At 44.3% G+C, this 12280-nt stretch overlaps 1 protein-coding gene across 1 annotated transcript; it reads left to right on the top strand.

The window, feature by feature from the left end:
* The first annotated feature begins 8567 nt into the window (after positions 1 to 8567).
* Positions 8568 to 12280, top strand: LOC149290390 (uncharacterized). The gene is made up of 2 exons (XM_089489266.1): positions 8568 to 8608; positions 10481 to 12280. Exons 1-2 carry the CDS (start codon positions 8575 to 8577, stop codon positions 11869 to 11871), a joined length of 1425 nt encoding a protein of 474 aa, XP_089345392.1. The 5' UTR covers positions 8568 to 8574; the 3' UTR covers positions 11872 to 12280.

The following is a 12280-nucleotide window of genomic DNA, read 5'->3' as shown; positions in this document are numbered from 1 at the left end:
CTGGGAAATGGAGTTTATTGTGACACCAGAGCTCTCTGAAAGAGAAGGCTCAATGTCTCAGAAAACGACATTTCCCAGAATTCACTAGCACTGAGCCAGGGCAGTTAAAGCAATCTCAGATTGGATAATTGCTGCAGTGTGTTTGAGACTTAGGCGACCCTTGGCAAGTCACACTCTCTCAGCCTCAGAGGATGGCAATGGCAACCCCTCTCTGAAGAAACCTGCCAAGGAAGCCCCATGATAAGGTTGCCTTAGGGTCGCCATAAGTTGCAAACGACTTGAATACAGGGACAGCTCTAGATATTTGACCTTCCTAGGCAAGAAATATTTTGGCACCCCAAGGGCACGATGTAGAACAAAATGTAGGACGTTCAAGAAAAATGGAGGACACGACCAACTAAAAGCCAACAACGTTAATAAAAAACAATATAAATTCATGTTTCTCAGTCATGCTCAAAATGGAGGACATTTTGACATGCCTATCAGCACAGCTCCAAGACCCAAATTCAAAACTACTAATTCACTGGGATGAGGAGGAGCAGAGAGGCCTCTGGAGGATTCTGTAGAAGAAGAAGAAGAAGAAGGGGTTCCTGAGCATGTGCAGAGGCCTCAGTAGGGTTGCCATAATTGTCCACTATTACCAGGGACAAAATGTGGAACAAATTCTAGACCAAACTGCAGGACAACTGCAGGACAAAACTCAGCCCAAAATGTAGGACATTTAAGAAAAATTGAGGACCATAAGCATCCTACATTTTGGGCTGAGTTTTGTCCTGCAGTTGTCCTACAATTTGGTCTCGAATTTGTCCTACATTTTGTCCCTGGTAATAGTGGACAAGAAGCCACCGGGAGAAAAAGCTCCTGGTTGTACCTTATTATTACTATTATTAGTATTAGTATTATTAAATTTTATTTATTTATAAAGACATATAAAGGCAGATTTATAAAAAGTGTTTCAGGGAGTCTCTATATTATAGCATCAGGAAAACTTGTAGGTGTCATTGGGGAAACCTGTTTGGGGTCCTTTCCAACTTTTGGCCCTTTCACCCTCCAATTTGGGTTCCCTGAAGGCCTCAAACTGCCAACTGCCAAGCACTGAGGCAGAGGCAGCCATTTTGTGTTCTGGCAGCGCTTTTGTGTTCCGGCGGCCATTTTGTGTTCTGGCAGCGCTTTTGTGTTCCGGTGGCCATTTTGTGTTCTGGCAGCGCTTTTGTGTTCCGGCGGCCATTTTGTGTTCTGGCAGCGCTTTTGTGTTCCGGCGGCCATTTTGTGTTCTGGCAGCGCTTTTGTGTTCCGGTGGCCATTTTGTGTTCTGGCAGCGCTTTTGTGTTCCGGCGGCCATTTTGTGTTCTGGCAGCGCTTTTGTGTTCCGGTGGCCATTTTGTGTTCTGGCAGCGCTTTTGTGTTCCGGCGGCCATTTTGTGTTCTGGCAGCGCTTTTGTGTTCCGGTGGCCATTTTGTGTTCTGGCAGCGCTTTTGTGTTCCGGTGGCCATTTTGTGTTCTGGCAGCGCTTTTGTGTTCCGGTGGCCATTTTGTTCTGCTTGTGACTGTGGGGAATAATGTTCTGGAACCTTCTCTGAGGCCTCAGTTGAACAGAGGCCTCTCTTTCTCTCCTGAGGCTCCAGAGTCAGAAGGAGGCTAGGCTCCTTGGGCCAAAAGGAAGGAAGTGTGTCTCTTTGTGTGTCTTTTGTGTCTCTTTTCTGAGAGGGTTTTCTTATTACACAGCTCTGCTCTTTCTGGGGATGATGGGTTTTAAAAGGGGTCAGAAATGGGGAGGATAGTTTTAATACAAGCCTTATTCTTATTCTTCACAAACATTGGGCTTTGACTACAATCCCTGTTTTTAATAACTGTTGCAATAACTGTCCAGTAATTTAATGGTATTTTATTTTGGATGGGAGTGTTGGGGTTAGGGTTTCGGAGATCATGAAACATGTTTTTATTGTATTGTATGGATATTTTTTATTGTAAGCTGCTAAAAGGTGGCCATTCTTGTGTAGTAATTGTCTTGTGATTAACTCTCACAACAGCCTTGTAAGGTAGGCTTCATAGGCTCCTAGGGCTGGAAGGGAGCCCCAAGGGACATCCATTCAGCCCCATTCTGCCCTCCAAGTCCTCCAAAGAGATGGCCATCCAGCCAGAGACTTCTCCAATGCGCTTTGAGGCAGCACATTCCATAGATTTGCTCAGAGGTCATGGGGGTCCACAATCCCATGGGAACCGTTCCTTTCCACGCCACTTTGGGAAAGGAGACCCCCCCCCCTCAGCCCCCTGGACTATTTACTACCAGGAGTTACTATGGCTGGGACTCAGAGGAGTTTCCTAGGCATTGTCACCTTCTGCCCTCCATGGCCATTTGCCATGTGGCCTATTCCAACTTTTCTGTGACTCTATGGTTCTTTAATTCTTTAATGGATGTTGTTAGTGAAGGGGCCTGAGGGGAGGAGCAGGGGGTCTGCATGATTAAGGTCCCCCTGGAAGGACTCCCGTCCTCCACTCTGTCCTCCAAAGGGCAAGAGGGCTCAGCTTCCCAGAGGGGGGCAAGGAAAGGCTTTGGAGGGAGAGAAGAAGAGCTCCCAGTTCCCATTTCAAAGAGAGGAATGGCAGTTGTGGGGGGAAGGCCTAGTGGGGGGCAGGAAGGAGAGAGAGGAGGAGGGAAAGGGGGCCATGGGAGGAAGGACGAAGGGCCTCAAAGGATGCTTTCTTTCCAGGAGGGGTCTTGGTCCATGGCCTGAAGGGACCCCCCCCCCCCAAATAATGGTGGCCACAGTCTTCCCTTCATCCCCTCCTCTGATCAAAAAGGAGGTCATGGAAGAGCTGGGCTCTGCTGCCTGGCAGAACCAAACTTCAACATTTTAATCTTAATTTGTTTTTAAATTAATCTTTAAAAGTTATCCTTTTTAATTTTTCTTTTTAAACATCACATTTTCACAAAATCTTCACTATGTATCTGTAAATACATTTAGGTTGTGCCTATGATATATATGATATTTTTAATTGTGATAGTTTTTTATGTCACAACTATTAGCATTACATTCAGTGGAATATGAGAATTATGATTTTCAAGTAACATTAGTGGGAAAAAAGCACTACTAAGAAGTCTGTATGGCGTGAAATGGGAGGAGGAGGCGGTCAAACCGGGTGACACCAACCCTAGGGACCCCACTGATCTGGCCCCATCTCCTGCCAAGGTGGGAAATGCTATACATTAGGTATTTTTCCACAAAACCAAAGCAGAGGAAAAGCTTTCTTTAAAACATTATCTCTCACAAAATATATGAACAGAAATCCTCAGCTCCCCCTTAAACTTGGCCTTCTCCATAAGACTGTTTTGGGGCAGAAGTGGGGCTGTGCCACAGGAGAGGTGACCAATGCAGGCAGGATTCAGAAGACAAAATGCCAGCAGCCGCTTTGTACCCCTGCACCCCACTGGGAAGGGAATATAGCCCAGTGGTTGGAGCAGCTGCTTTGCATGGAGAAACTCTGAGGTTCTGGCTTCCCAGCCTCTCCCTCCCTTCTCCTGACCCTAACACTAGCCCTGGAGACCCACAGCTGGCCCTCCCTCTGGACCCCATGGCTCTATCGGGGGCTAGGGTTGCCATAAGTCAGGAGCTCCAAACCGGGACAAATGTAGGAAAAATGTAGGGCAACATTTTCAAATGTAGGACACATTTTTTAAAAAATGGAGGACGTGCAAAAAATTGAGGATTTTTAAAAAATGTTAATATAAATGCATGTTTTTTAAGCATGATCAAAATGGAGGACATTTTGGCATTATTCCTAGACAGATGGCAGAAATGTATTTGCCCTCGGGTTCAATTGTACTTCTCAGAAGTGTGTACTTGGTCAAGGGACTGTGGTTTTTTTTCACTGCGCATGAGTTTGTAAAAATCATAGCAAGTTACATTGGCCATGCCTCAGAGGCTTGTTGATATCAATATCACCACCACCACCACCATCATCATCACTATAATTGTCCAAGAAAGGCAGACTTGTTAGCATTCAAAGCACCATAAATACACAGAAAATGCTCTTCCATATATTTAATAATAAAAAATAATGGGGAAAAATAAAAAACAAGGCAGGGGTGTATATATTTCATAATAAAAATTAATGTAATAAAATAAAACAAGCAATAATAAAAATTAATGAAATAAAATAAAACAAGCAATAATAAAAATTAATGAAATAAAATAAAACAAGCAATGATAAAAATTAATAAAATAAAATAAAACAAGCAATGATAAAAATTAATAAAATAAAATAAAACAAGCAATGATAAAAATTAATGTAATAAAATAAAACAAGCAATAATAAAAATTAATGTAATAAAATAAAACAAGCAATAATAAAAATTAATGTAATAAAATAAAACAAGCAATAATAAAAATTAAAGAAATAAAAAATAAAAAGCAATAATAAAAATTAATAAAATAAAATAAAATAAGTATTTATATTTTTAAAAATAATTTAAAACCCCCAAAAAACCAAGGCAGACCTAATGGGCACTGACTCAGCTTTCCTCCTCCGCCCCAATTCTGCCCTGGCCCCTTCAAGGCACCCTTCCTCCGGCTCCTTAGGATGGCTGGCGAGAGAAGTGAGGCAGGCGCGCGCGCGGGGAGGGAAGCAGGGGAGGTGCGCGCGCTGCCACTGGCCCCTGCTGAGGCCTGGGCAGTGGGCGCCGAGGAGCCCGTCCTCTTTGGCCAGCTGGCCAATGGCTGGCTGGCCAAAGCAAGGGATGAGCTCCCGTTTTGGAGCCCCGTGCGCGCGCGCGTGGGTGGGCAAGCCCTGACACGGTGGCGGCGGCGCTTCTGCCGCCGAGGAGGAGGAGGAAGGCGGAGCCGGAGGAGGAGGTGGGTTGGCGCTGCCAGCCCACCACGAAGAGGAGGAGGAGGTGGTGGGTTGGCGCAGCAGCCAGCCGCATTAGCGGCAGCGGCTATGGCTGCAAGAGGAGCAGACCTCGAACCGGGAACAAGGCGTGGGGGCCCCCAAACCGGACCGTGACCGGGAGGGCCCCCCCAAAAGCGTGATTGTCACAGGGGCCGCCGGGTTATGGCATCCCTAATCAGGGGAGAGACCCTCAAGCAGGATGACCAGATGTCCTCCCCAAAAACGAGGACAAGGCACTGCAAAGTGGAAGACATTCAAGGAAAATGGAGAGCGTGACGAAATAAAAGCTAAAAACCTTCAGAGAAATGTACATTCATGCTTCTTAGTCAGGCTAAAAACAGATGACCTTTTGGGCCTCCTCCTGGACAGCAGGCTGAAATGTAGGACATGTCCTGGGAAAGGAGGACAACTGGTCAGCCTGCATTTAAACTGCCTTTTCTGCTTCCCCCTGCAAACACCTTTCCTTCTCCACAAAGTCCTCCAGCAAGATTTCCTCTTTTGCTTTGGCTCAGGAGGAGAAGGCAAAGCAAGGCCCTGCAGAGATTGTTGTACTGCAGTTCCCAGCATCCCCCTCCAGAGCATCCCTCAGAGCCCTATGGAGCCACTCTCCTGCTCCAGGGGAGCCTTGGCATCCCCCCAGGACTCAGGATAAGGCAGTCTCTCTGGGAGCAAAGAAAGAGCAACTTTATCCATAGGATCCCAACATTTATAAGCTTGACTGGAAATTTTCGTGTACATTATTGATATTCCCATGACTTCATTTAGTGTGTATTTTAACAGTCAACAATAGAGCCTTTAATTTATTCCTCTTTAGTCAGCCCCTGTACATAAAATGCACCAAAAGGAATGCATCTCATTCTGGGAAGGGTAGTCTCCAACAGTCCTGCAGCTGGAACCGTATTGCTCTCAGTTCTTCAGTTGCTCAAGGCTGCTTCTCAACGGTCAGGACTCTGTAGTAGGGCTGTAGTAGGGGACCCACTCTACTCCTGTCAGTCCCATAGATATTGATCTGCTCATTTTATTTTGATTCTGTGCTACCTAGGTGTTGAAGGCAGTGGTTTGATGGGGAGAAATATTAATATATTTTACTATTGATTGTAATGAGGGAGAGGGATCAGGTTTCTTCTTTCGATAAAAGCAACAGGATAATTTTTAGGAGTTGTTATGGTTTGGAAATCATGTTTGGGCTCCCTTCCGACTTTGGAACCCTTTCATTCTCCATTAAGGGTTCCCTGAAGGCCTCCAACTGACAAACACTGAGGCAGAAGCAGCCATTTTGTGCTGCTTGTGACTGTGGGGAATAATGTTCCAGAACCTTCTTTGAGGCCTCTTCAGTTGAACCGAGAGGCTCCTGTTTCTCTCCCTGAGGAGAAGGAGACCAGGCTCCTTGGGCCAAAAGGAATGAAGTGTGTCCCTTTGTGTGTCTTTTCTGAGAGGGTTTTCTTACACAGCTCTGCTTCTACTGGGGAACATGGGTTTTAAAAGGGATTAGAAATGGGAAGGATGGTTTTAATAGAAGCCTTGTTATTATTCCCAAACATCGGGCTTTGGCTTCTAAGAGGAGGCTTGCCCCCAAAACTAGCCCAAAAGTAGCGCCTTTGGGAGGTTTTAAAAGTCTCCCCAGTTTCCTTATTAAGAGATTTTCAGGCAAGAAGGAAGGTGCCAAACCAGACCATCTCATATTATTACCAAATAAACATAGAAACAAACAAGAACATCAAAAATAAGGATTAGACAGATAAGCAGACAGCTCATTTTTTTTAAAGGAAAACCGTTATTAGGAAGGTAAAAACAAAACTTTGGTGCTTCTGCCCTTTTACAACCAACTCAGGCTGTATCTGCAATGCAGAAATAATCCAGTTCTAAACTCTCCTGGCTCCATCCTATGGAATCCTGGGATTTGTAGTTCGTTGTGGCACCAGAGCTCTCTGGCAGAGAAGGCTAAGTGTCCCAAAGGTAAAAGCCCAGGATTCCATAGCATTGAGCAGTTAAAGTGGTGTCAAAGTATCTTATTTCTGCAGTGTGGATGCAGCCTTCTTGGGAAAGGACTGATGATGGGGAAAAGCACTGAGGACCTCTGGAGGTTTCAGCGGATGATTTATTGATTTATTGATTTATGATGCACTCATTTCACATCTAGCTACAGGGACATAACCAGGGCCCTCTCCAATTCTCCATCCCCTCATCCTTCACCACTCTAAGAAGGCATGGAGTATCTGTTGTGTAGGGGAGCTGCAGTGAATCTATGCTAGGTCCACGGGGCTTTGTTTGGAGGAGAGGGAGGAAGGGGATACCCACCTCTGCATCGGCCTAAAGGAGGCATATGTCACTTGTGTATCTCAGCAGCAGGATGCTGTTCTCTTTAGTCAACATTATTTCTTGTTCCAGATCAGAGTCTGATTTGCCAATAATGTATTTTTTATGCATTAGGAAGAGCTTTCTTAATTGTCTGTAAAAGAACCATGAAAGATCATAACACTGATCATTAGGATCTTCTCGTGTCTTTACTCTATAACCAGTTCTATCTATTTGGATTAATTCTTTATAGGAGATCCAATTTGCGTCCTTTTTTGAATCTCTGGTCTCTTTTCTCAGGAACTTCATCTCGGCCCCCTTGGACACAGCTTTGGGGCACCTTTTGCTGAAAGAGACCCGAGTGCAAGACCACCAGGACCCCTGCCCACCTGATGGCCGACACAGAGGCCAAGCGGAGGGAGATGGGCTCCAAGAGAAAGAGGATGCAGAGGTACAAGAACTCTTTGGTGAGTCGAGGTTCTTGACTATTAGTTTCATCTGTGTCACTGCTGGGACTGCTCTTGAAAGCAAGTGGAGAACATACACTCCCAATTTAGCAGAGACAGTCCTTGTTAATCCTCTGTCACCCCATTTTTTCAGGTGCTTTTAAAAATGTCCCGGTTGCTCTCTCCTCCTCCCACTTTCCCCCTTCTCAGCTCACTTTAATTCCCGAGTGCCATTCAGTTTGCACCCCATCAACTCAAAAGTGGGGAAAGGAGAGAAAAGAAGGAAGTGGGGCATTGCCCTTCCCAGGAGGCTGAAGCAAAAGCAAATTGCTGTGCTCTTCCTAGCTTGTGTGATCTTCCTCATAAACAACTTTGGTCTATCTCCACCGCCTTCTAGATTGCTTATCCACATGTGTATTGCTTTTCCAATTTGTGAAAAGTTGGGGAATATGAGAGAATGTCCCTGGATCTAAATTGGGGGTGGGCCCAGTGCCCTCAAGCCCAGAGTGCTTCCCAAAAATGTTTTTTAATAATGACATTTAGTTCTAAAATTTGGCAAGAAATGGCTAAATGCACCATAATTCTTTTGTGGCTAAATATACTATATGTGTTGGGATAGTGAATATCCTAATCCATCCTCAGTATTCCAGACATGGCCTAAATTATATTTTTATTATATTGAAAGGATTCAAGACAAACTGATCTCACAGGTAGTAGCTTTTTTCTTGCGGACAGCATTTAAAATTTATTTCCTGGACTGAATTCTGAAGTGATGAAATAATATTTGGAGGCACCATGTGCTTTCCTCCCCTTTTGCTTAGTCACTCTGTGGATGAGGGCTATTTTCTGTTGCAGGTGACCTTTGCGGATGTGGCTGTATATTTCACTGAGGAGGAATGGAAACTGTTGACGAAGAAGCAGAGACTTATGTACAATTATATAATGATGGAGAATTATGAGAATGTGGCCTCTGTGGGTAAGGAACCGGAATCCACTAGCATTATAGAATCATAGAGTTGGAATAGACCACAAGGGCCATCCAGTTCAACCCACTTCTGCCATGCAGGAATACACATTCCAAGCACCATCCAGCCTCTGTTTAAAGACCTCCAAAGAAGAGGACTCCACTAAACTCTAAGGGAGTATATTCCACTGTGGAAGAGCTCTTACTACATAATTTATTACGGCACACAACAGTATGGCAGTGGGGAAGGGGAAAAGTTCAGTAGATCTTCATTCTCCCTCCTCACCATAGAAATTCACTGGCTGACCTTGGGCAAGTCACTTGCTCTCAGCTTCAACTGCAACTCCTAGGTATTCCTTCATGGTAGGTTTTATCCATGGCAGAATTTCTGCTATTGCACTCCAACCTGCCCCTTCTTCTCTTTTGTGAGGCTCACACTCTCTCAGCCTCAGAGGCAGTACATGGCCAACTCTCTCTCTGAACCTCTCCCATGGTGATGGTAAGGGCCAAACCTATCATGCAATGATAACAATAATGGTAATAATAGGTAAGGAGAATGCAGAACATCCATGAGTGACAGAGTGTGACTTATCCAATATCACCCTGTGGATTTACATGGCTGAGCTGGGATTAGAACTCTAGCCTCCCAGTTCACCATAGAAATTCACTGGTATCCCTTCATGGTAGGTTTTATCCATGGCAGAATTCCTGCCATCGCACTCCACTCTGTTCCTTCTTGAGGATTCCTGCTTGGCAGAAGAGTATTGCCACTTGGCACCCCACCCCTCCCCTTCTCATCTGTGAGGGCCACACTGTCTTAGCTTCAGGGGCATCCCATGGCAAAACTCCTCTTTTAGTCCCATCTTCCAGTGCCATCCTGATGTTGAACAGGGGTCAGACTACATGTCCTCTAGTATACCATGTATTCCTATATATTACTTCAAAGAAGAAGGGGGTTGGACTGGATGGTCCTTGAGGGTCATCTCAACTCTAGCATTTCTTGTTGGGGCTTCGATCACAGTTTATTTGTTGAGACTGGGCTCCCCCCCCCCCCTTTTGTGTGTGTTTCTTCAGGTTTTTTAAGCATAGGAATGTTCTTTAAACATCTGCCAAACTTCCTTTTGACATGGTAATTGAGTTGGAAATGCAAAGTAATTCGTGTAATTATTCGACTTGTCTTTTATTGTCATTCGAGAAATCTGTGAAAAATATTTTGCTAGCTGCTGAAAGGGAGAGAAGAAATCACCTTTTGAAAGTGGGATTTGTGGAACAAATATTTTTAAAAGAAATTCTCATCAAGTTCTCAATGAACGACAAGAAAAACATGGGTTTCTTAAATCACTAGTTACCTGCTCCTAATAATGCAAATATTTGCAAGCTCTCCTCTCCGAGTTCCATGAACTTGACTATCTCTTGTACACACAACTCCAATCCACACCAATCCACATGTGAGCTGTATACTGTATTGGCTGTGAGTCATCTCCTGGAGCCAAACAGCATGAAGCATCCTCTGCAGTTAGCTTCCATCATGCCTTGGGCTCTGACTCAGGACTCTATGGCAGTCTCACAGGATATGATGCCACCTGTCAGTCAAAATATTTCTACACATGTTTAATAGAATATCCTTTGTCTGACTATCTGCTTCCACTGATTCCCTTAAGCAAATTCCCCTCCAATCTCTTCTTTGTTAACTCCTATAAGTAAGTATACAATTGTTCCATGGATTTAGGGGCATAAGCAGCAGGGTCATGCTTAGGTTACTCACAGAAACTTTCTTAATTTTATCTCTAATAAGGAGGGGTTAATGAGAGCTAAATCATGGAGTAACACACTCCTCTCTTAACTCTGATTTTCAGTCTCATATGTCATTGTCTTTCTTTACAGAAGAACATTTGAGTCATGAGAGAGTCCACCCACGAAACAAGTCACATAAATGCCAGCATTGTGGGAAACATTTTGCTTACAAGTCAATTCTTATCATGCATCGGAGGGTCCATACAGGAGAGAAGCCGTACAAATGCCAGCATTGTGGGAAATGTTTTTGTATGAAGTCACACCTAGTGACACATCAGAGAGTCCACACAGGAGAGAAGCCATACAAATGCCAGCATTGTGGGAAATGTTTTTGTACGAAGTCATACCTAGTGACACATCAGAGAGTCCACACAGGAGAGAAGCCATACAAATGCCAGCATTGTGGGAAATGTTTTTGTACGAAGTCACACCTAGTGACACATCAGAGAGTCCACACAGGAGAGAAGCCATACAAATGCCAGCATTGTGGGAAATGTTTTTGTACGAAGTCATACCTAGTGACACATCAGAGAGTCCACACAGGAGAGAAGCCATACAAATGCCAGCATTGTGGGAAATGTTTTTGTACGAAGTCACACCTAGTGACACATCAGAGAGTCCACACAGGAGAGAAGCCATACAAATGCCAGCATTGTGGGAAATGTTTTTGTACGAAGTCATACCTAGTGACACATCAGAGAGTCCACACAGGAGAGAAGCCATACAAATGCCAGCATTGTGGGAAATGTTTTTCCATGAAGTTAAACCTAGTGCCACATCAGAGAGTCCACACAGGAGAGAAGCCATACAAATGCCAGCATTGTGGGAAATGTTTTTCTTCAAAGTCATACCTATTGGCACATCAGAGAGTCCACACAGGAGAGAACCCAAACAAATGCCAGGATTGTGGGAAATGTTTTTCTTCCAAGTCATATCTATTGGCACATCAGAGAGTCCACACAGGAGAGAAGCCATACAAATGCCAGCATTGTGGGAAATGTTTTTATATGAAGTCAGTCCTAGTGGCACATCAGAGAGTCCACACAGGAGAGAAGCCATACAAATGCCAGCATTGTGGTAAATGTCTTTCTATGAAGTTACACCTAGTGAGACATCAAAGAGTCCACACTGGAGAGAAGCCATACAAATGCCAGCATTGTGAGAAATGTTTTATTTCGAAGTCAAACCTAGTGACACATCAGAGAGTCCACACTGGAGAGAAGCCATACAAATGCCAGCATTGTGGGAAATGTTTTTCTCACAAGTCAAGCCTAGAGACACATCGAAGAGTCCATACAGGAGAGAAGCCATACAAATGCCAGCATTGTGGGAAATGTTTTTCTCGGCAGCCACACCTAGTGATACATCAGAGAGTCCACACTGGAGAGAAGCCATACAAATGCCAGCATTGTGGGAAATGTTTTTCTCAGAAGTCAGACCTAGTGAGACATCAGGGAGTCCACACTGGAGAGAAGCCATAAAAATGCCAGCAGTGAACTGACATTATTTTTGTCAATAAGGAATACAAAAAATATATTTGCAGTCCTGCTGTGCTAAGAAAAGGCCCTTGTGATTTTGTTTTTCTGTCCATATGTCTGTTTATGTTTTAAAATTGTATTTTGTTAGATTTAGGTTTTAATTGCTAATAGAATAGATAATTGTTTCAGGTTGTAACTTTGGCTGGGGATTGTGGTTCGTGGTATAAGTTAGCTAAATGGGGGGCTGGGATTTGTTGCAGTTGGTTAGAATAGTTTTGGGAAAGATAGCGTTTGGAATTTGTGGGATGTTGTCTGAAGAAAGTGGAGGCTGATATTAACAGGAAGATGGCTAGTTTCTGGGAATGGTAAAGGGGGGCTTGTTACCTGTGGGGCCTAGACTGTGGGAATTGAA

This window comes from Sceloporus occidentalis, unplaced genomic scaffold (assembly GCF_023333645.1).
Source record: "Sceloporus occidentalis isolate IW3139 unplaced genomic scaffold, rSceOcc1.0.p SCAF_39, whole genome shotgun sequence".
Taxonomy (NCBI): Eukaryota; Metazoa; Chordata; class Lepidosauria; order Squamata; family Phrynosomatidae; genus Sceloporus; species Sceloporus occidentalis.
Note: the sequence above shows the minus strand (reverse complement) of the source record. Positions and strands in the feature narration are given on the sequence as shown.